Consider the following 25,371-nt stretch of genomic DNA (forward strand, 5'->3'; position numbering starts at 1 on the left):
GTCATACCGAATTTCACGTTTCGTCTGCGCCACATCATCGCCATTGGTGACAAGCATATAACGTCGTAACCTAAATCCGAATCTGTAGTGACGTTTAGCCTGCCGGTGTGGTCGAGCGGTTCTAGGCGCTTCAGTCTGGAGCCGCGCGACCGCTACGGTCGCAGGTTCGAATCCTGCCTCGGGCATGGATGTGTGCGATGTCCTTAGGTTAGTTACGTTCAAGTAGTTCTAAGTTCTAGGTGACTGATGACCTCAGATGTTAAGTCCCGTAGTGCTCACAGCCATTTGAACAATTTTTGTAGTGACGTTTACATGTTGAATAAAGTGTGCACACGCCGTAGTTTGTAACAAATTTACGTTATTCTTCGTGTACATCAATAATTGTCACCCTGTCAGTAATAATAATCTGACTGCATCAATTATTCCCATTTGCAAGACTGCTTTTGTAGTGATCTATGCCAGTCATGGAAGGGTATGTATCACGTACGTCAAATATAGAGTTCAGAGTAAAGATGTGCGCAATCGCAACTAGTTTGTAAATATCGGGCCACATACTATGGGAAAGTATTACTCAACAGGCGCGGAGCCTACCTGCTGGAAAGCATTTGTAATCTCCTTGCAGCAAGGAGGAACGAAGGAGCTCTGTTGCTAAGAAAGATTTCCGGCACCTAGGAAGAGGAACATGATGTATATAACCGACTGTTGTTATTTACCATTCACAGATAGAATGTTAACTGGAGGTCTTTGAGACAGTAATATTAGTTGGTTCCCACGTAACTCGTAATCTTTTGGGAACGTTTGTGACAATATACAGAATTAATTGGAGCCGATGTACACTCTATTTAAGTAGAGAAGCAGAGTTTCGTTTTAAATCCACTTCATTTATAGAAATCTGCACGGAAGAAAGAAGTTCGATGCCGAGGAAGAACAGGGCACAGCTTAGCTGGACCCAGAGTAAATCACAAGAGTTGTAAGGCTGAATATCTAGGCCAATCTAATAAGGGAGTGCTAAGTGGGCAGTGTTAGATGTAGCTGCATGGGGTATTAGGTCTAGAACAGACATTGCTAAAGCAGTCAAAACATCTCGACACGAGCTAAATACAGCAGCCATCAGCCACTAAATAAACACTCCATTTTCTCTTTATACTATATCATTTATGCCATTTTTGGTTAGTTATCGATTTTTATCTGTAGTTAGTGGCGAAATTTGGAAGAACTTTTCTTATGGCCCATTTGTGCAGAATCTCACACATATTAAACATCACACAGAATTTTCATTGCACAGTGTGCATCGAGAATAACTTACGTAAACAAACAGTTACGTTCCATACTCTGTGGAAGACGTGTAACATTATCTCTGTCAACTACAGCTAAAAACATCTTTGCAACTGTTTGTTTTTATAAATTATTCTCGATGCGTACTGTGAATTGTAAATTGTGTGTGATGTTTAACATGTGTGAGACTCTGCACAAATTCTGCACAAATAGACCATAAGAAAACTGTAAGTACAAATTCTTCCAAATTTCGTCACTAACTACATATAAAAGTCGGTAACTAACTAAAAAATTATGCATGTTTTATACATTGAAGTAAAGGCAAAAAACAGAGGAGAACCTCACACATCGAAAACAGTAGGTAAAAAGGACATAGTACAAAGAGGAAACACCCTTGAAAATGGGAATCATTTCCCGAATCGCGTCGCGTGAAATATGAATAAAAGGAAATCGTGACTGGTAGCAGAAAAGTTATTTACAAATAAACCTGTAAGTAATAGCAGTACTAGTCGCGGAGCAGTCTTTCCGGAGGCCGGTATGTTGTGCATTTGAAAAGGCGACGTAGCATGGTATGGAAGTGCGTTATAGCCAGTACGCAAATCGTAAAAGAAGACAGTTGAAGAAGCATTGTGGTGTTGCAGCACACTGAAAGTTGAGTGGGCGAATGAGAAAAGAAAAGAGGTGCTCCGCAGAATCGCTCAGATGTGGAAAACACGGTCTACGAGAAGAAACAGAATGACAAGTAAAATGTTTATATGTCATGAAATACGCAGAATGTTTCACATTTCGTGATACAGGCTTCTAGGAGTTTTAGAGGGGACTTAGATACGTTTTGGTAAAGAATCCATGTCCGGAAACGTACCGTTTGGATGTAAAACATGATTGAAGATCGGATCACTTATAAATCTCTCACTTTATGGTAAGCACAAAGAGGAGTCAGTGACCTGTGTGCTGTGCGGTACGTTTCCGGACATGGGTCCATTATCAAAACTTTATCCGTTCTACAACTTCTAGAAGCCTGTAATTCGAATAGTCAATCAGGCTGTCTTCAGTGCTACTGGAAGAAACCGCAGCGCGTAGTGGGTAAAAACTGTAAACTGATTTTATCCATAATGGGTGCTGTTGGACTCCAAAACCCTTTAAAGGATAATCTAGAAGAAAACGCGTTACCAATCACTTTTGGGGACTCTTTCTTCAAAACACGACCGGTTTCGGCTTTATCCCGGTTTCGGGTGATTACCTTCAGTTTCATTTAAACGAATATAATGCTGGAGCTTACTGTTTAACGCAAAACGAAAGCTGCATTATTGAACTAAGGAGATATGAAAGCACTGACAGTGCCAAATTGACAAGGCTTGAATATACTAGTGCACTTTCCGATATTCCAAAGCATTCACTGGCTCGAGATTACTTCCAAGACCGTAAGTTCTTGTTCCAAAGTGGTTGTATTTGGGATTTCCTATCAGCTCCCGCAATTGGTGCGGAACTGTTAGAATCCACCTGTATAAACAAAGTGTAGTGATCTACAGAATGGCCAGAAAGTAACTCCCCATTTCCGGGCGTGGTGGCCGAGCGGTTCTAGGCGCTACAGTCTGGAACCGCGAGACCGCTACGGTCGCAGGTTCGAATCCTGCCTCGGGCATGGATGTGTGTGATGTCCTTAGGTTAGTTAGGTTTAAGTAGTTCTAAGTTCTAGGGGACTCATGACTTCAGCATAGTGCTCAGAGCCATTTGAACCATTTTTTTAACTCCCTATTTTGAATTTTATTTTTCTAGTGATGTTATGTGTAGATAACAATGAAAGGTACCTTGTTTTATAGACTAAAGTATGTCGTGTTTCTTCACTTTTTTCACATCCTGTGAAGCGTTTGATGCCCCTTTGAAGCCACAGAGATGCCAGGACGATTTACCATGGAACAATGAGCGAAACTTTCAGCGAGATTTGAATAATTAAAAGTTATCGCAGGAAATTAATGAGTACCGGAAGTGTGGTCATTAAGAGATCATGGTGACCAGAGGATATATGGCCACAGTAAGCGAAATGTGCGAGCGAAGCCCTTTAAAATCAACAACGCAGGCTGCAAGACAGAGTGGCATTACACTTGCAATTCTGTGTGTGTAATCCTCCGCAAAGAGCTACATGTAAGAGCGTCGAAGCGTAATTATCGCCAAATGTTTTACGCAGATGAATGCCAGAGGCGTTTCGAATTTTGTGAAATGATGCAAAAAATGGTTGAAATGGCTCTGAGCACTATGGGACTTAATTTCTGAGGTCATCAGTCGCCTAGAACTTAGAACTAACCTAACTAATCTAAGGACATCACACACATCCATGCCCGAGGCAGGATTAGAACCTGCGACCGTAGCGGTAGCCCGGTTCCAGACTGCAGCGCCTAGAACCGCACGGCCACTCCGGCCGGCGAAATGATGCACGCATGGTGTGAAGTTCATACATACCCGTGTGAAAAAATTCTGTATTGTGATGAAGCTGTGTTTCATGTAGCGAAGGTCCGCTAATCGTCATGACAGCCGTTGTTGGGCAGAAGGTGACTACAAAGATATCGCCGAAAAAAATGCAGGCAAACCGGAAGTGACAGTGTGGTGCGGGCTCACTTCTGCCCTCTATATTGAGCCCTATCCCTTGACAGACGCTATGAGCTCTGAAAGACACCTGGAAATGTCATAAAAGTTTCTATAACCTACAATTTCCAAATGGAACGAGCCACATGAAGCTTTACTTATGCATAATGGAGCTCCCTCTCATTACGACCTATTTGATGAAATCTTCGCAGGACGCTGGATCGGTCGCTGATGTCCCACAAAATGGTCAGCGAAGGTCTCAGTCGTCAGCTAATGCGATTTCTTTCTTTGTGGCGCAATGTAAAGGAAAAAGTGTATCGCAGCAAACCACCAACTCTTGGTGAACTTCAGAATAAGATCCATGAATTCGTAATCGGCGTTACCGCTGAGTTCTTGAGGAAAGTTGTAATAAACGTACCTGTTCGTTGAAGACAGTGTCTCGTAAATAATGGACCACACAGTGAGTTGTAACTTTTAGTGAGATAAAGGTATAGAATAAATTACATGTGTGTCAATAATTAAGTTTATAGCTACAGTATTTTAGGAGAGAAAAATATTTTCCGCGCAAGGTATAAGGTGCAACTGAATTCCCTTCAGTCTTTAAGGAGTCGCAATGGTGACCAACACGTTGAAGCTTAGCAAAGGACCTCATGTACGGAAATATGCGGTTTCTCTGCTACACGCATAAAACGACAATATCCATTCAGATCTCTCGCATTTTCGGCGCCAGTGACTAGGGTATTATATTAGTCATTCACCGATCAACCTGATTTCCCAAGCTCACTACAGGTTTGTTTACGTGCCGTTGAGTTTATCATCCGCCCAGAGAGTTTTTCACGTGCGTTACGAGGTCACCTGGACTAACGATTTTGGCAACAGTGGATAGGTAGTGGTAGCTTGGCTGCTTGGCTTGCTCGATCTGAATCCAACAGACTAATACATGTAGGGTCACATAAAATCCTTGATTTACGGGACTCCTGTGGCATCCGAGGAAGAACTAATGGCGCGCGTTATGGCTGTGGCCGTTGCTGAAGGACCAGGGATTGTTGATCGCGTTTACCGGAAAATAGTACAAAGGTATCGTATTTGCGCTGGTGTCGGTGATCATAAAATGGAGCCCCAAATCTAAGTGGACCCATATCACTAGATGAAGAGTCAGATCAGAAGGCAGATTGTGTTGTGGTATTTTGTGTGTAGCGGGGAAACGGTACTTTTCCAGTCATGAGTTTCTACGCTAAACCTAACCGTGTTGGTCCCCACTAGAAGTCCTCAACGTCTGCAAAACCAGATTAGTTACATCCTATGTACTCAATAATGAAAAGTTCTGTGTAACTTCATATGTAAATACATATTTAAATGAGGAATTTAATATTTCTGCACTCTGTTTTCTGTCTTTAGTTCGACTCTAGGCGGATCGACTTGAGATCTAATGGAAGGTTCGAACCCGACCAGTGGCCGTACCTGCCGGTAGACGCGAGCCTCGGTCTCCATGGCGGCGAGCTCCGGGTCGAGATCGCGGCGGTAGCGCAGCGACGTCTCGGTGGGCTTGGCCTTGAAGGAGCGCGAGCTGCCCACGAAGTAGGCCTCCTGCTTGGGCTCCGCGCCGTACGAGCACTCCTCGTAGTTGCCGCCGGTGGCCGGGTCCTCGCACACGAAGCACGTCATCGCCTGCCGCCGGAAGCGTCCGCTCGCCACGTCGTCCGCCGTCACCTTCTTCTCCACCTACCGGCACAGCACAGTACTTCAGTTTGTGGCACTTACCGTCACACAGGAGTCTCTATACATTCCATGCATTTGGGTGCAGACTAAGTATAAAGTCTCTCACCGATTAGAAATACTTATTTCTAGGCAACTGTGCTAGATACATACAACTGAGGCGCCAGAAAAACTGGTATAGGCATGCGTAATCAAATACAGAGGTATGCGAACAGGCAGAACGCGGCGCTGCGGTCGGCAACACCTATATAAGACAAGTGTCTGGCGCAATTGTTAGACCGGTCACTGCTGCTACAATGGGAAATTATCAAGATGTAAGTAAGTTTGAAAGTGGTGTTATAGTTGCACACGAGCGATGGAACACAGCATCTCCGAGGCAGCAATGAAGTGTGGATTTTCACGTACGACCATTTCACGAGTGTACCGTGAATATCAGGAATCTGGTGAAACATCAAATCTCCGACATCGCTGCGGCTTGAAAAAGATCCTGTAAGAACGGGACCAAGAACGACTGAAGAGAATCGTTCAACGTGATACAAGTGCAACCCTACCTCAAATTGCTGCAGATTTCAATGCTGGGCCGTCAACATGTGTCAGCGTGCGAACCATTCAACGCAACATAATCGAGATGGGCTTTTAAAGCCGAAGGCCCACTCTTGTATCCTTGATGACTGGACGAAATAAAGTATTACGCCTCGCCTGGGTCCGTCATTGGACTGTTGATGTCTGGAAACATGTCTCCTGGTCGGACCAGTCTCATTTCAAATTGTATCGAGCGGATGGACGTGTAAAGGTATGGAGACAGCCCCAGGAATCAGCGGACCCTGCATGTCAGTAGGAGACGTTCAGGCTGGTGGAAGCTCTGTAATGATGTGCGGTGCGTGCGGTCGGTGTGATACGGGATCCCTGATACGTTTAGATACGACTGTGACAGGTGACACGTACGTAAGCCTCCTGTCTTATCACCTGCAGCCATTCATGCCCATTGTGCATTCCGACGGACTTCGGCTTTTCCCCCCACACGCCCAGAACTGCTAGTGGCTCCAGGAACACTTTTCTGAGATGAAACACTTCTACATCTACATCTGCATCCATACTCCGCAAGCCACCCGGCGGTGTGTGGCGGAGGGTACTTTGTGTACCTCTATCGATTCTACCTTCTATTCCAGTCTCGTATTGTTCGTGGAAAGAAAGATTGTCGATATGCCTCTGTGTGGGCTCTAATCTCTCTGATTTTATCCTCATGGTCTTTTCGTAAGATGTACTGCTTGACTCCTCGATGAAGGTATGTTCCGGAAACTTCAACAAAAGCCCGTACCGAGCTACTGAACGTCTCTCCTACAGAGTCTTCCACTGGAGTTTATCTATTATCTCCGTAACGCTTTCGCGATTATTAAATGATCCTGTAACGATGCGCGCTGCTCTCCGTTGGATCTTCTCTATCTCTTCTATCAACCATATCTGGTACGGATCCCACACTGCTGAGCAATATTCAAGCAGTGAGCGAACAAGTGTACTGTAACCTACTTCCTTTGTTTTCGGATTGCATTTCCTTAGGATTCTACCAATGAATCTGTCTGGCATCTGCTTTACCGACGATCATTCCATTTTAAATCACTTCTAATGCCCACTCCCAGATAATTTATAGAATTAACTGCTTCCAGTTGCTGACCTGCTATATTGTATAAAGGATCTTTTTTTCTGTGTATTCGCAGCACATTACACTTGTCTACTTTGAGATTCAATTGTCATTCCCTGCACCATGCGTCAATTCGTAGCAGATCCTCCTGCATTTCAGTACAATTTTCCATTGTTACAATCTCTCGATATACTACAGCATCATCCGCAAAAAGCCTCAGTGAACTTCCGATGTTATCCACAACGTCATTTATATATATATTGTGAATAGCAACGGTCCTACGACACTCCCCTGCGGCACACCCGAAATCACTCTTACTTCAGAAGACTGCTCTCCATTGAGAATGACATGCTGCGTTCTGTTATCTAGGAACTCTTCAATTCAATCACACTATTGGTCTTCCGCTGGCCACCAAACTCCCCAGACGTGAACATTATTGAGCATATCCGGGATGCCTTGCAACGTACTGTTCAGAAGAGATCTCCATCCCCTCGTACTCTCAAGCATTATGGACAGTCCCGCATGATTTATGGTATCAATTCCCTCCAGCACTACATCAGACTTTAGTCGAGTCCATGTTACGTCGTGTTGTGGCACTTCTGCGTGCTCGAGGGGGCCCTAAGCGATATTAGGCAGGTGTACCAGTTTTTTTCGCTCTTCAGTGTATGTCCGTGACACTCTCTTCCCTGTTTCTCAGTTATACAAAACGAGCTGATCTTCTACGAACTTTCTCGATTTCCTCCGTGAATCCTGCCCGGGATGGACCTCAAGCCGCGCAGCAGTACTCCACTTACCCTCTTGCACTTCTTGCCGCCCTCGCCGGAGCCGCCGCCGGCGGCCGCTTTGCCCTCCTTGGCCACAGCCGCCACCTCTTCGTACGCGGCCTCCTTGTAGTTGCTGCCCTTGTAGCCTCCGACCGCCTTGTCAGCCGCTGCGGCCGCCGTCTCGTAGCCGTCGTCGTGGTAGCGCCCAGCGTCAGCTTTCTCAGGCTGTAAAAGAGACCAGTATTTATGAAGCTGTTGATTCTAAAAACAGTCTCTTCAGATACCCAGCATAAATGGCTTCTATCTCCTAGCCACCCGGGCAAACCATCGCTGTGAGTAAAGGGACTGAGACAGAGATCACTTCGGAGCACTGCTAAGTAAACTCCACGGGACTAACATCTTGGGGTACTTCTTGAAGAGCAGAGTTCTCTAACCCAACCTGACTCTCCCTTATCTCAATCGAAATTCTGTTCCCCCTTCTTTCACCCAACCACCCACAAATTCCTCATATCATAAAATCCAACAATTGAAGCCCACTATCCACCCTAGTACCATTGAAATTGAATTTCATGTAATAACCTCCTGAATACCTACATAGAAATACTCCTCTAAATTTACATCTGTACTCCACGGGCTACCTTTTGCTGTTTGTTGGAGGATGCTACTGGTATCACTATCATCCCCTCCTCACCCCCACCCCTACCCATCCATCTTACATTTGCGAATGGTGCGTAGCAAGAAAGGCTGTCTTAGCAAATAAGTTACCTAAATGAGTCTACAGTTATTATCAAGTTTTGCTAATAAAGTGGCGTAGATAGCATAAATCATTGTGAGCCAAATAAAAGTGGCCTGGGAAGTATCTCACTTGCCTTAAGACAGGCAAACCGACTTACATCTGCACCAGGAGCACACGTGTTAGTTAAGTTACCTATTTTAAGGTGCATGAAATATTTTTCCGAGGCACTTTGATTTTCTCCGCCATGTACTTTTTCATTGTTTATTATGACCTATCGACTACCCTCATCATCAGATTAAATCTTATAACTGACAAAGCAAAGTTCAGTATCAGTTACAATGAAACATATGCTTAGTCACAGAGGAACATACACTATGTGATTAAAAGTATCCGGACACCCCCAAAAACACACGTTTTTCACATTAGGTGCATTGTGCTGCCACCTACTGCCAGGTATTACATTTCAGCGACCTAGGTAGTCATTAGACATTGTGAGAGAGCAGAATGGGGCGTTCCGCGGACTTCGAACGTTGTCAGGTGATTGGGTGTCACTTGTGTCATACGTGTGTACGCAAGATTTCCACAGTCCTAAACATCCCTTGGTCAACTGTTTCCAATGTGGTAGTGAAGTGGAAACGTGAAGGGACACGTACTGCGCAAAAGCGTACAGTCTGACCTCATCTGTTGACTGACAGAGACCACCGACAGTTGAAGAGGGTCGTAATGTGTAATAGGCAGACATCTATCCAGACCATCACACAGGAATTCCAATCTGCAGCAGGATCTATTGCATGTACTATAACAGTTAGGCGGGAGCTGAGAAAACTTGGATTTCATGGTCGAGCCGCTGCTCATAAGCCTCACATCCGATGGCAGGTTGTGGGTGTGGTGAATGTCCGGTGAATGTCATCTGCCAGCGTGTGTAGTGCCAACAGTAAAATTTGGAGTCGGTGGTGTTATGGTGCGGTCGTGTTTTTCAACCCGTTGTTCTTCTGCGTGACACTACTACAGCACACGCCTACAATGATGTTTTAAGCACCTTCGTGCTTCCCACTGTTGAAGAGCAATTCGGGGATGGCGATTGCATCCTTCAACACAATCGATCACCTGTTCATAATGCACGGCCTGTGATGAAATGGTTACACGAGAATAACATCCCTGCAATGGGCTGACCTGCACAGAGTCTTGACTTGAATCCTATAGAACACCTTCGGGATGTTTTGGAACGCCGACTTCGTGCCAGGCCTCACCGACCGTCATCGATACCTCTCCTCAGTGCAGCATTCCGTGAAGAATGGACTGCCATTCCGCAATAAACCTTTCAGCACCCGATTGAACGTATGCCAGCGAGAGTGGAAGCTGTCATCAAGGCTAAGGGTGGGCCAACACGATAATGAATTCCTGCATTACCGATGGAGGACGCCACGAACTTGTAGGTCATTTTCAGCCAAGTGTCCGGATACTTTTGATCACATAGTGTAGCATAACCCTCACGTTTGTAGCAATGTTCTTTCCGCGAATGGGAGGGTTCTGTGTTCCCAGCCAGACATACAGTTTTAATCTGCCAGGAAGTTTCGAGATAAGCCACACACCGCGCCAGAGCGACAGATTCACTCTGCATACAATATCGCCGATTTTAATACTTCTTACAGCTCATTCCTTAGATAACCCTTAACTCTCGAGTGAACACTTCCGTAATTGGAAAGCGAGGATCCCAGATTTCGTGAGCTCTGTGCAGCTGCCACCTTCCAGCCAACGAGATTCAGGTTTGGCGCCGCTGTTTCCTGACTCTGCTGGGGCTCATCTTCGCAGTACTGCCTATGACAGGCCTACTCGACATCACTATTTCCATATTAATATTCTGAAAAGTTTTTATCCACCTCATGCAGATGACTCTGATGGTTAGACTGTACTTGACCTCCGCAATAGCCATGTGTGAGCTCTGGAACACTTCTGAATGCTAACTACGTGTGGAACGAGAAAGAAAATGGCTATTAGTGGTACAAGGTACGTTCCGCCACGCACCATATGTTACGGCGTAAAGTCAAGCGCAGGCACACCATTCGGGAAGGAAAGGGAAGAGATAGCTATGAGAAGAAGTCAGCCAATCGCACGCTGACCGTACCTCCTTCCAAGACGACAACGCGACAGCTGCGGCCCCTGTGTGGACATAAGCGCCTCGACCGACGGGTGAAGGCCCAGTTCGACAGCATCTTCAAGAATAGCGACTTGGATAGCAGCGTCAACGTTAGGCACTTCGGTAGCAGTTCAGGAAAGATTTTCGTCAGTTAGAGATCAGAAGTCACTGCAAAGAAATTATTTCGTATGTCGCCCTTTGCTTGCGACACATCTGTGTAACTGCCAGAGTTAGTATTATATTTGACTAATTGTAATAAAACTTATTAATACGACTTGTTTGATTGTTTGTCTAGCGAACCGAATATGCAGGCTTCCTAGACACAACAAGATTGACGACGAGGCTGGACGTTGCAGCAGCAAGGACTATCAGCTCGGAGACCATGGCTGCGGTTACCCTTGACACTGCATCACAGACAGGAGCGCCTCCGATGGTGTACTCAACGACGAACCTGGGTGCACGAATGGCAAAACGTCATTTTTCGGATGAATCCAGGTTCTGTTTAAAGCATCATGATGGTCGCATCCGTGTTTGGCGACATCGCGGTGAACGAACATTGGAACCGTGTATTCGTCATCACCATACTGGTGTATCACACGGCGTGATGGTATGGGGTGCCATTGGTTACACGTCTCGGTCACATCTTGTTCGCAGTAACGACACTTTGAACAGTGGACGTTACATTTCAGATGTGTTACGACCCGTGGCTCTACCCTTCATTCGATCCCTGCGAAACCCCACATTTTAGCAGGATAATGCACGACCGCATGTTGCAGGTCCTGTACGGGCCTTTCTGGATACAAAAAAATGTTAGATCGCTGCCCTGGCCAGCACATTCTCCAGATCTCTCACTAATTGAAAACGTCTGGTCAATGGTGGCCGAGTAACTGGCTCGTCACAGTACGCCAGTCACTACTCTTGATGAACTGTGGTATCGTGTTGAAGCTGCATGGGCAGCTGTACCTGTACACGCCATCCAAGCTCTGTTTGATTTAATGCCCAGGCGCATCAAGGCCGTTATTACGGCCAGAGGTGGTTGTTCTGGGTACCGAATTCTCAGGATCTATGCACCCAAATTGCGTGAAAATGTAATCACATGTCAGTTCTAGTATAATATATTTGTCCAGTGGTCAGTAGTGTAAGTAAATGTCCAGAGCGAGTAGAGAAAGGGGGGAAGGGATTGTTCACCACGTAACGCGTAAATAGGATGGAGGAAATAAGGTGAATTGACCGACATCAGGCGCCCGAGGGGTTTACATCCTGTTTGGGTCAAGAGTTTGAAAGAGTGGGTCAGCAGCCATTTATTACATGACAGTTTCGTACTTTAAGAGGGTTGTGGGGGACGCACCTTGAGGTACTTTCCGTTGTAGCCGGCGGTGGGCGTGCCGGGGTAGGAGGACTTGCCGGGGCGCGGCTCGCTGGCCTCCGCCTCCGCCTTGGACGGCTTCTGGTAGGGCACGATGGACGCTTTGAAGCTGGCCAGGCCCTCGTAGTCCGCCGGGTCGCCGCCAGGGGCGCGCGCAGCCTCGTAGCTGCTGCCGCTGTAGTACTGCGGCTGCTCCCGCTGCAAAAAACAAAAACCATGGAGGTAGAATAAGTGGAGATGGCGCTACAGACCTACGCTGTAAGTTGTTTTGATGCCAGTGGGCGTGGCCTGTCGCCGTCTTGGTTCCCCCAAAACGTTAGCAGACGAGTGTTTACAGTTGCTTCTTGTTCGTTATTTCTGTCTTGTGGACGCGATATTTACTTTATATAGTAAATGTTATACTGTTTTAGTGAACAACACAGCATAAGGAACGCAACTTGAAACGTTTTTCTAGTCTTAAATGCGTATTCGATACAGTAATACGACACGAAAATATGACGCTTCTGGCCCCAGTAGTGTAATTCCTTTTTGTTTATACACTTCGAATTAACGAGAAGAGAAGTATGTGCTACAGAAAGCGTGCTTTCGTAATCCACTTCTATTCACTTTCATTGCGTTTGTGTCGATAATTGATAAAGCCAGAACTCCAAAAGCAATGATTGACAGTTTAGACGCACCGATTTGTACTCGTTGCATTTTCAAGTAAAATGCAAATTTTATATGTTGAAGTTTGCAAGAAACTTACCTTATTTCCTTTGGTGTCCCATAGATGGATGCAGGGATGATATAAACAAGCCAGCTGTCGTGTCAATAGAGTGAAAGATTCTTTAAATTACGAAGGAAAAGAACAGAATTTAAGACTGTCAGGCCCATTGTAGTTCACATCTGCTTTGTTCTTAAATTGTATCTACCTAGTGACATTCAGTGTGGTAAATAACAGCAACTTACAGGGTAATATGACACCACGGTGATTAATGTAATGATCTAAATAGCTTGGACTTAGATAGGGAACTTTGCTTTAACAAATTTCTAACAGGTGTTCCACACATTTTGCTGAAGATTTAATTAACTACTTTTATTGCATTACTATTACATCAAAATATCGCATTTTAAAACATTAGTCCCCAATTCCAGGATATTTCTTGCCAGGACTTTCCAGTTACTTTGGAACAATCAAACACTGAAAACCAAGTGCATTGCTCACCTCCAGAGAGCTCTTCGCTTTGGATTGATAGGAAATCTAAAGTCAAATCACAGAAATAAAACCATACTATAAAACTTTTCAGTGCATCAGAATTTCAAGTGTATATGAGAAAATAGCGCTTAAATAAGTCCACTTACGAATGAAATGTGATTTGTTTAAACTATAGACTACAATCAGAACGATTAGTACACCCTTAAGCGACTCAAGCCGGCATTTTTTATCAAAACACTTCACGACTACACGGAATCAAACGACCAGAAGCGAATGTCTTGCGGTAGCTAACATCGTGGATCTTCACTTGGGTCGACTACAAGTTTGTGACGTCATGAAAACTCCTCTTATTTTTACCTCAATGAAAAAATCAGCCAGGCAAGTCTCAGGACCCTCCAAACACACTGTCTACAGCTTTCTGAAAGCATGACTTCCCAGAAGTCGCCTATGTGATAGTTGGTCTCAACACCACAGTTGTTCACTATGCAGGATTAGGATCACTTTCGTCCTACGGGGAGGGCTAACCTTGGAGGCCTTGCCTAACAAACTGACCCCTGCCTTGCGCCAGGGAGATCTTAATGACTGGCAGCACGAAAGCTGAAATGTAATTCGATAGTGTATTTTTTCAAGCTGCTGTTCTGTTTACAAGACGTAAGGCTTCCTGACTTCATACGTATGCTAGAAGAATCTTCGAAGGCATTCAGAACGAGAATGTGAACCTTCCAGGCGAATAACATTTAGACGGGTTGAACCAGAACTCCACCGAAAAACTCTTTAAGAGGTTGCTAAGGGATACTTTCTGAGTACTTTTGATAAAAGGGACCCTCGGTCTCTTGTTGCACGATGCTGCGTTTCGTTTGATTTCGTGCCCCAGTTAGTTTTCTATCTACACTGCACTGAAAATAGTGCACAACAGTGCAAATGTCAGCGGTGTGCGCTGCGTGTCTTTTTTCCGTTCGCTCAGGGCACATGTCGTGGACGACAGTAATGTCCTCGTCAGCCCTTTGAGCCCCAGTAGTTTCTGCGGCAATCCATCATTCCATTGATTTTGTTTTGAAATACCAGAGTCTTTAGCTTGAAACCACCGAAGTTACTGTTTCATCCTAGAGGTATTGGTACTTCTAAGCAAAATGAATAAAAAGTTGGCTTGCGGCAGAAACCACTGTGGTTCAAAGAGTAAATTCGTTGCCTTCAGCTTTGCATTCAGTTTTACGTTCTGGCCATTATATATTACATGCGTTTTGCCGTTCTGAAAAATCTTCACTGAAACAAAGGAGTTTGAGTAACAAACTAAATAAACCATAATTGCTTTACTACTCAGTAAAGAGCCGCCAGAGACCATGGGTCCCTGATACCAAAATTCTTAGAAAGTATTCGTGAACAACTACTGACAGATTGTCAGTAGAACTCTGATTCGCCCTGTGCATTTATTTATGCATTTATTTTACCTGGCAAGATAAGGGCTCTCGGCCCATCTCTTTACACCTAACCAGACGTTCACAGAGAGTTAACAATGCAACATGGACAGTTCATGAGCTGTAGATATTAAACATTCACATAATAAATTACATAAAATTATATAAAAGATAAATATTAATATTAAATAGATTTTACTATTGTTGTTGTTTATCTTATACCTCTTTTCAAGACGCTAACCATTTCGCCAAAACGTTTATTTCTTCTCCCTGAACGTTAATTTCCTTCCCAGATTTCTACTTCAATTCCCTATACTGCTTGCTCAATGTTGAGACTGAATAACACCAGAGGTAGGTTACAACCCTGACTCACTCCGCCGGTCGGTGTGGCCGAGCGGTTCTAGGCGCTTCAGTCTGGAACCGCGCGACCGCTACGGTCGCAGGTTCGAATCCTGCCTCGGGCATGGATGTGTGTGATGTCCTTAGGTTAGTTAGGTTACAGTAGGTTTAAGTAGTTCTAAGTTCTAGAGGACTGTTGACCTCAGATGTTAAGTCCCATAGTGCTCAGAGCCATTTGAACCATTTTGACTCAGTCCTTCCTGAACTACATCTTCTCTTTCATGTCCTTCGATTCTTGTAACTGCAGTCTGGTTTCCGTACAAGCTGTAAATGACCTTTCGCTACTTGTATTTTATCCCCGAAATTTTCAGATATTCGAATAGCTAGTCAACATTGTTAAAAGTATTCTCTAAACTTAGAAACGCTTACGAACATAGCTCTGCCTTTCCTTAACGTATCTTCATAGATCACAGAGTGACTATTACCTCGCATATCTCTACATTTTTCTGAAACCCAAACTAATATTCGCTGAGTCCCGTTCTACCAGTTTTTCCGTTCTTCTGAACATGGTACGAGTTAGTAAATTTGAAACCTTGACTTGCTAAATCACCCTGTACATGTAAGTTCATTGAGTTGCCCCTATCTCTGGGATTTATGCAACCATCAACGCCTGCAAACACCAGGGGCAAGATTTTCATGCTCTGTCGCTCGCTACGCCCAAACTGTTACTCCTACAGAAAAATATGAACAGGATCTTTTTATAGGAAATTTAATGTAGTCAAATTTTGTACTGGCATATGTTTCCGCTAGAGGCCATAGTTTTCAAATAATTTAATAAAAACATACAATCCCTATCTCTGGGATTTATTCAACCAGCAACGCCTGCAAACACCAGTGGCAAGATTTTCATGCTCTGTCGCTCGCTACGCCCAAACTGTTACTCCTACAGAAAAATATGAACAGAATCTTTTTATAGGAAATCTAATGTAGTCAAATTTTGTACTGGCATATGTTTCCGCTAGAGGCCATAGTTTTCGAATAATTTAATAAAAAAAGTACAAAAGTGGCCTTCAAAGGCTTTTTTCTTTAATAACTCGAAAACCATGGCCTCCAGTACAAAATTTAAATGTATTCTCTACAAAAAAAGGCCCAGGGAATATGAAAATATTACGCGATCTTTTTAGAGGCGTTGCAGGTTGCATAAAACCGATCGGTAGGAGCAGCTGAATCACCTTTTGTAGTTGTGGACGTAGAATTAGCCTCACCTTGGTGGCTTGGGCGGGTCTGTAGTAGTTGCCAGACGGGGCTGCAGCGACGATGCCTTCCACCTCGGGGGCGGCGCGGTATCCCACGTACGGCCTGGGGCGGGTCTGGGCTAAGGCGACCGGAGCTCCGGGCAGCAGCTCGACGGCGGCGGCGCGCAGGCCCGTTCCGGCCGCGTCACCGGAGGCGGCGGCCGCCGCGCCGGAGGAGGCGGGGGCGGCGCGGTAGCCGGTGTACGGCTTGGGCCGCTCTTCCAGCAGCAGCGCCGCCGGCCGCGGCACAGAGCCCGTGGCGGGAGCGGCGGCAGGGGCCGAGGCGGGGGCGGACGCGGCGGCAGCGGCGCGGATGGCGGCGTCGTAGTGCGTGGGCCGCAGGCTGTAGTCGCGCTGCAGCTTAGCCAGCGACGGCGAGTACGCGTCCTGCGAGGGCGAGGCGGCGGCCAGAGGCTGCGCGCCGCCCCCGGGGGCGGCTGCTGACGCTAGGAAGTCCTGAGGGCGGAAGCCCGCCTCCGAAGCGGAGCCCGCAGCGTCGAACAGCGACGGGAAGCGGACCTGCACACCGCACCAAAAACACACCTCTTACCTCTTCAGTTGTCGGTCACGCTGTACACCAAAATATAAACAGCACTCCGTAGCTCAGCAGTCAGCCTATCTGACTGGTATGCGGGGGACGCCTATTCGATTCCCATCACTACCGAGGACTTGTGCTTGGCGGAAGGACTGGGACGGGGGTGCACTCAACATTGTGTTGTCAACTGGGGATCTACTTGCTTGAGAAGTAACGACTCCAAGAACAAGAAAAGTGACAACATCCATGAGAGCTGTGTGCTGGCCCGACCCTCCTCAACACCGCATCCAATGGCGCCATTAACGGAGGGTGACACGGTGGTCGTTCGGTCCCAAATGGCCCATCAGTTACAGATTACTACAGCAGGTCAAGCAGCTTTAATTGAATGCTGCACTACACTTGAAAGGAACTCATGTACATGACACTATTTTTCAACAAAGTTATCAAGTTTCTGTAAACAAGAATTGGAAAATTCCACCAGTCGTTCAGTTACTCGACAACAGAAATCCGCTTCTTGGCTGCGGGGCCTTGGAGAACTAGTGCGTGAACATCCTCACCGTCGCGATTACCGCGAATCAGTTCCTCGGTTGCCTGGACACCGTTGTCTGTGGCCGCTGGCTATGGCATTGCCTCGCGATCAGCATCACCCAAGTGTGTTGTTGTCACCATTCCGCTACAGCTGGACGCAACACAGCATTTGGTTCATAAACCATCAGAATTTGACCGTCAGTCTTTGAGCAAGTTAGACGTTTTGCCTTCAACAATGGAATTGTTCCGCCTGTTTCAACTCTGGAGTACGTCTCTAGTTGCTGCGCCATTTCACTCCCATACTGTGATGCTCTTGTTTTCCGTACCGCAGCAGAACTGTGTCCGTAGGAAAACCGGAACATGTACTATATTGCGACAAAGCGCCACCCTTACTGCACTAATGTACGAGGATTGTTCGGAAAGTAAGGAACGATCGGTCGCGAAATGGAAACCACAGTGAAAATCAAGTACCTTCGAAGTACTTCTCTACATAGTCGTCCCTCCGACTTAGACATTTGTCGGAGTGTTATACCAAATTTCCAACACCATTCCGATTATTATCTAAACCACTATTATGAAACCCGTCCGCCGGATCACGAGTTTCCAGGAAGAACTCTCGCGCGTTCACGAATTCCCAGGACAAAGTGATTTTCCGCTCGGTGTCGTCTTATGATCAGCTCGCACAACCTATTTCTGTACCAGTCACTGAGGGGCTTCTTTAGCTTTTTATGAAGTTGTATATACAGTGTGGCTTCGAAAAAGTATTAATATCTCCAGATGACTTGCTTAGATTCTGACTTTCTCAGCCCATATTTCTTGAATTTCGGAATCATTTTTTATATTTAACTAGCGAACCACTCGGGCTTTCCAAGACTAGCGCTATCTGTAACCGGATGACTTGTCTGGCTGGCATAGCGCTACTAAATTACATGCACAAACTTTCCTCGTGAATAAGTCCATCTCTTGGGTGGTCAAAATACATCGCACATAAGAATTAAATGGTCAGTATCTTGAAAAACCGCCATTTTTCTGCGTTGGGACGCAGAGCAGGGTAACTGAAACTTTACTCTGAACTGGTGCAAATGCGTGGCTCCCCGCAACACCAACCTCTTGTTTGGTGACGCTTAAAACAGCTAAATGCCGACATCTCAGAAGTTCGTGGTAGGTAGGATAACGCTGTCACATTGCCACAAAATTCCATCACAATTATACTCAGTGTCACATTTGACGTGTCACACAATGGCAAAATCTTCACTTCTCCTCCCTGCCAGCATCTCTCGCCTTTCCTCTTGACTCAGCAGGGATGGAAGTCCGAATCGTGATGCCCAGTGTTGAAATCACACGAAGTTGTTCTACGTAGTCGAGAAAACACTGCCATTCAGAACTGGAACGAAAGAGCCTCAGGAAGTAGGGTAAACGGCGTCACTGAAGCGACATCTTCCCTCGGGTCATTGATTCCCGTCGAAAAAGGCAGTGTGGAACAAGAACAACATTCCTGAAACCTTTGCCATGGCCAAAACCCCTTGCAGATGATTCAGCCCTCCTCTAAGAACATCATGCGGTTGCAACCTCACTGAATATGTTCCCACCCCTTTGGAGTGTAGTACTACCGCAATTTTTGTCCTGGAATACAGGGTCGTGCCACTAGGGACTGTATAAAGCCAACTGACAGCAAAAATTTGTTTATGCCTTTTCAGCACTCTTGTTTGTACCATTCTGTGGTGTGATCGTGGAGGAGTGTGACACTGACACATGCATGAATAAAACATCAACCCCCCCCCCCCCTGCCCTCCCAATAAGATTCAGTTCGGCAACACCCATGGTGACACCCACACACTTTTGTTTTGCACTTTAAAAATGTAGCTATGTTGAGAAACAACCTTTTCTGACTCCTAGGCGCCTGTGGGTGGGAAACTCCTTCGACAATCCTCAAACTCCGCATGTCTGCAACCAGGCACTACGACAGCAGTGTATCGCCACTTAACTGTAAGTCTCCAGTAATCCATCAAGGACAGTGTGACAGTAGCGAGACGTGAAGTACTTGAATAATGATTATTGAAATCAACAGCTATAGTGTAATCCAACGTCCATTGTTCAAAACATGTTACCAGTTTTCGCTACGGTCGCAGGTTCGAATCCTGCCTCGGGCATGGATGTTTGTGATGTCCTTAGGTTAGTTAGGTTTAACTAGTTCTAAGTTTTAGGGGACTAATGACCTCAGCAGTTGAGTCCCATAGTGCTCAGAGCCATTTGAACCATTTTCAGTTGCATAAACAAACGCGCTTGGACATCTGCAAATAACATTTGGATCGCTATGGTCGCGAAGGGGACAACTTCTTAGACAGGATCATTACTGGTGACGAAACATGGATCCATCATTACGAGCCGGAGGGTAAACGGCAGAGTATGGAATGGAAATATCCAAATTCGCCGTGCAAGAAAAAGTTCAAGACCAAACCGTCCGCATAAAACTGATGCTTACGTTTTTTTTTTTTTTTTTCTTTTTGGGGAGGGGGGGGGGGGGGACGCACAAGGTCCAGTGCGGGTACATTATCGGGAAAGGGGCACAACAGTAAATAGTGTAAGTTACAGTGAAATGCTTCCTGACGAGCTGAAGCCTGCAATTCGAAGCAAACGCCGAGGGTTGCTGTCAAAAGTGTTCTGTTGTTGCACGACAATGCCCTTTCGCACACTGCTGAAACGCTCCAGAAACTCAGATTTGGATCATCCTCCATATAGTCCCGATCTTGCCGTTTCTGACTATCACTTCTTTGGTCCATTCAAACAAGCATTAAGGGGCCGTCGATGTGCCTCGGACGAAGCAGTGAAAGAAGCGGTGCATTCTTGGCTCGCAGCTCAAACGAGAACCTTCTTTTATGAGGGCATCAGGAAATTTGTACAACGATGGACCAAGTGCGTTGAAACGCAAAAAGACTATGTCGAAAAATGATGTTCTTGTAAGTTTCCTATTTGATTACAATAAAATTTTATAACTACTTTGCTGATCACGTACTCCAGTGATGTAATGTACCCAAGAGGAACCTACACATACAACGAATTACACCAGCAAAGCAGTCAGAGTCATGAATATCCCTAACTGGAACACCTACAAATATGGATGGTAAAAAAAGCGAAAGGAACTAATATCGTAACATCAAATGACTGAAGTAAAGACATGGAACAAAAACCTAATGAACAAATGTTCATTGGATAATGCAAACCCACCGAAGCAATAACATATGCTCTAATGAACTCTAATATAGACACAAAGTAAAACATGGTCTAAAACCTAGTAGACGAAAAGTGTTGCAGTCACAAATAAATATAAACAAGTGCATGTGACTGTACAGCAACCCAGTCATATCCCTAAGGTCCATGACCACACTGGCATAGCCGATGTATAATTTGTATAAGCAAAAGACCCTAAATGCACTGCCGGCCGAAGTGGCCGCGCGGTTCTGGCGCTGCAGTCTGGAACCGCGAGACCGCTACGGTCGCAGGTTCGAATCTTGCCTCGGGCATGGATGTTTGTGATGTCCTTAGGTTAGTTAGGTTTAACTAGTTCTAAGTTCTAGGGGACTAATGACCTCAGCAGTTGAGTCCCATAGTGCTCAGAGCCATTTGAACCTAAATGCACTATCCCAAAAGTAATAACGAAATAAGTCACCAATGTTTCTACTAATTCCAGAAAATGAACTGGACATAAAACTACTAATGTTGGTAACATTGTTTTCTGTTATAATTCGTTGTACGAGTGCACTTCCCTCAGGCACATTACGTCATTGGAGTATGAGAGTACTGGATTAAACAAATTAAGCAATTAAATCAGATGCTGAATTTTGTTTTGTATGGAAAACAATAGTTCATTTTTATTACATAATTTTATGACATGATTTATCCTCGTTTTGCTCACAACCTGTGATATTTGTTGTTTGTACTCTGGTACTTTACTACCTGCATATGTTTCCATATGCAGGGGCCTGAAGATGACGCTTTTTAGTGTAGAAACTGATAGCAGGTTGTGAATAAACGTCGTTGGATTAGGATACTCCGGTTGGTGACGATTATCATTATTCAAGTAACCAACTGTAGGATCCCACGCATCGTGTTCACTTGGATGTGTTGACACTTTGCTGTATGCAGCATCGACAAGCACGGGGACGACGTAACGGGGTTCCACGCTTTTGCACCATTACAGAGGAGGGTTGTAGGCACCTTAAAGCTAAATTTCACACTTGCGCGTCGCAACTGGGAAAATCACGGGGTTTCCTTTTGCTCAGTGTTAAACTGTCTCAGAAAATATCTCATGAGCCGTAAGGACCTTTTTTTTCATCAGTCTTCTGACTGGTTTGATGCGACCCGCCACGGCTTCCTCTCCTGTGCGAACCTCTTCATCTCAGAGTAGCACTTGCAACCTAAGGCCTCAATTATTTGCTGGATGTATTCCAATCTATGTCTTCCATTTCAGTTTTTGCTCTCTATAGCTCCGTATAGTACCATGGAAGTCATTCCCTGATGTCTTAACAGATGTCCTATCATCCTGTCCCTTCTTCATTCCCTTCCTTATCAATCCACTCAATTTTCAACATTCGTCTGTGGCACCACATCTCAAATGCTTCGATTTTCTTCTGTTCGGTTTTCAGTCTTAAGACAGGCGACCTAATTACGTTATTTGGCCTACGTGGGGATGACGTAAGGTGGGTAATCTGTCTTAAGGTTCACGAAATATTTCCCGACTCAGTTTATTTTCCTCAGATTGTGTTACTGATTGAAAGACAAAGTGTAGGACGTCAAGCGGGCCGACTTGGAGCAGGAGAGGCACCACAGGACATTTTAATTTCCACTGTCTATACTTTTACAAATAAATTCATAAAACTATGTCAGCATGACCAGGAAGGATTCAGGATTCACACTCATAGCAGTGGAAGTTCGAAAACATAACGTAATAATTTTCTTTACATGTGAAATTTCATCATTTTTTCACTTACTAATGGCAGCATTTGCTACAGTGGGTACACTTTTCTTCATAAGCAAGAGAGATTCTTCGATGAATTTTGCACAGCGTACAAACCATACTTAAAGGTGTATGAAATTATAGAATTTTCCAAATCTATTAAAAACTGTGGTAAAAATTTAGGTAATTAACTATTAAATTTGTGTTTTTTCTAAACATGAAGTTTAAAATATAACTGTTCATTCGTTTTTCTCATAAATTAAATAAATTCTAGAGTTTCATACACCTGTGCAAAATTCATCGAAGAATCTCTCTTACTTATGAAGAAAAGTGTACCTATAGCAACAAATGCAGCCACTAGTAAGTGAAAAAATGATGAAATTTCTCAAATTAAAAAAAAATTATTTTGTTATATTTTCGAACGTCCACTGCAATGGGTGTGAATCCTGAATCCCGCCTGGTGATGCTGCCAATGTTTTATGAATTTATTTGTAAAAGTATAGATAGTGGAAATTAAAATGTCCTGAGATGCCTCTCCTGCTCCAAGTCGGCCCGTTTGACGTCCTACCACCCTTAAAGGACGAAGTGTGGCGCACCTGGTCGCTGGTGAAGCCGGCGGTGCCGTTGCTGTTGGAGGCGGCGCCGGTGGCATCCTGGAGGCCGAAGATGTGGGCGCCGGGGCTGGCGAGTCCCAGTCCCTGCGGCTGCAGCTGCAGCAGCGCGGCAGAGCCGGGGGCGGCGTCGGAGGCGGCGGCGAACAGCGCCGAGAAGTCCAGCGGCCGCACGAAGCCCGCCGAGTCGGCGGCGGCGTCCTTTTGCTGTGGGTCTGCGGGCGCCAGTACGGCCAGGCCAGGCGCCGCGGCGGAAGCAAAGTAGCGCGAGTAGTCGGGGCGCGCCGGAGACGGAGCGTCGTCGTCCTGCGAGGCGGCCGCGTCGTCGCTGACGGCGTACTGGCGAGCCGGCGCCGCCGGCAGCCACAGCGCCAGCACCGCCTGGAAGGCAGAGCAGGGCGGTCTATCAGCAGGGTCAAAGACGACATCAACAGAGGGGTGGATAAAAATATGGAAACACCACAAACACATTGTCATGCCTAATACGGTGGACGAAAGTCGGTGGCATCCCAAACAGCTTCCAGCCGTCTCGGAATGAATAGGTACAGGTCCCGCATGCTTTTCCGGGGAATCGTGTGTGGTGTCACTGCCAGACACCACACTTGCTAGGTGGTAGCCTTTAAATCGGCCGCGGTCCGTTAGTATACGTCGGACCCGCGTGTCGCCACTATGTGATTGCAGACCGAGCGCCGCTACACATGGCAACTCTAGTCTAGAGAGACTCCCTAGCACTCGCCCCAGTTGTACAGCCGACTTTGCTAGCGATGGTTCACTGACTACATATGCTCTCATTTCCAGAGACGACAGTTTAGCGGAGCCTTCAGCTACGTCATTTGCTACGACCTAGCAAGGCGCCATATTCAGTTACTACGAATGTTTTCAGAACGGATAATACTGTGAATCATGTACCGTCAAGAGCGACGTTCATCATTAATGGATTAAAGTTATGTATCAAACTAATTATGTCAGCTTTCTGAATTCTAATTCCTCGTCATGTTCCAGAGCTCACGTCAGTATAGTTCTTCCCCCCTCACGCCAGCCTGCGTGAGCTAAAACGCGTGCATCTCGTCCTCCTCTCGTAACACGGTGTTGGCTCTTCTGCCAACACAACATCGTGTACCATTCTTCCCGCAAAATAATGACAAATCCAGGTAACAATGTTAGAGGTGGATAGCGATGACGCACGATTCTCTCCAAAGTAGATCACAAACGCTCAGTAATATTGAGGTGTGACAGTTCTTCCGCGTCCTCAGAAGACCAGTCTTTCTTTCTTAATTGTTATTTCATCCTCCACGCCCCATATGAGGGGGGCGGGGTTGTCAGCAGCTCAGTACTCCACTCTTCAGTGAAGAACGTTCATTAAGAGATAACAAAGATTATAGAAAAATATAGATATGAGGACCGTTTACGTTTTAAATTAGAAATACTAATGACAGACAGCTAAAAGGACCAAAAGTATATACAATTTAAAAAACACATTTACAATGAGGTGTCTTTCTTCTATTAAAAAGGCACCAAAGCACTGCACATGAACTTAACATCTGAGGGACCTCCACTGGGTAAGAATTATTGTAGAAGGAGAGAATGTGTTCCTTAGAGGTTGAGGGGTTTGGTTAAAGAGATAGGGGTCTGTTAGGTGGGGAAACTAGGGAGATGACAGATAGGAAGTGAATAGTGGGAATAACGACGGTGGGAAGAACAGAGGGTGAGGAGGAGTCATGGTGTGTGGGGAGAGTAGTGGTAGAAGAACAAAGGTATAGAGTTGTAGAGTTGTGTGTGGAGGGAAAAGGAGAGAGGAGTCCTGCTGTAGAGTGAGATAGGTTGGGAAAGGAAGTTGCGTTGAGAAAGGATATGTAACGTGTGCAGGTGTAGGGATGGAGGAACGTGTTTGTGAAGGCACGGGAGCATACCAGGTTTGTTGCTCAGAGGCGAGACAACGGGGGTAACCGGAAACTAGTTCACGGATAGTGCAGAAGATGTTGATAAGTTTCATGTGTGTAAACAGGGATGGGAATTTGATAAGACAGCAGAAGGTTCATGTGGGGGAAGGAAAGCGGATGTGAGCGGTCTAAGGCGCTGCAGTCATGGACTGTGCGGCTGATCCCGGCGGAGGTTCGAGTCCTCCCTCGGGCATGGGTGTGTGTGTTTGTCCTTAGGATAATTTAGGTTAAGTAGTATGTAAGCTTAGGGACTGATGACCTTAGCAGTTAAGTCCCATAAGAATTCACACACATTTGAACATTTTTTGAAAGCGGATGTGGAAAGCGAGGCCTAGTCCATGGCGTT

The 25,371-nt window shown here is 45.6% G+C and overlaps 1 protein-coding gene across 1 annotated transcript in view; it reads right to left on the reverse strand.

Annotated features, from left to right (window-relative positions):
- Nucleotides 1-25,371, reverse strand: part of LOC124778694 — a 100,958-nt gene that overhangs the window by 25,542 nt on the left and 50,045 nt on the right. The window contains exons 4-8 of the mRNA XM_047253661.1: nucleotides 23,071-23,466; nucleotides 16,428-16,976; nucleotides 12,196-12,411; nucleotides 8,005-8,199; nucleotides 5,317-5,577 (exon numbers count right to left, since the gene is read on the reverse strand). Coding sequence (XP_047109617.1) covers nucleotides 5,317-5,577; nucleotides 8,005-8,199; nucleotides 12,196-12,411; nucleotides 16,428-16,976; nucleotides 23,071-23,466 — 1,617 coding nt within the window. The remainder of the gene's footprint in view (nucleotides 1-5,316; nucleotides 5,578-8,004; nucleotides 8,200-12,195; nucleotides 12,412-16,427; nucleotides 16,977-23,070; nucleotides 23,467-25,371) is intronic.

Source organism: Schistocerca piceifrons, chromosome 1 (assembly GCF_021461385.2).
Source record: "Schistocerca piceifrons isolate TAMUIC-IGC-003096 chromosome 1, iqSchPice1.1, whole genome shotgun sequence".
Lineage (NCBI taxonomy): Eukaryota > Metazoa > Arthropoda > Insecta > Orthoptera > Acrididae > Schistocerca > Schistocerca piceifrons.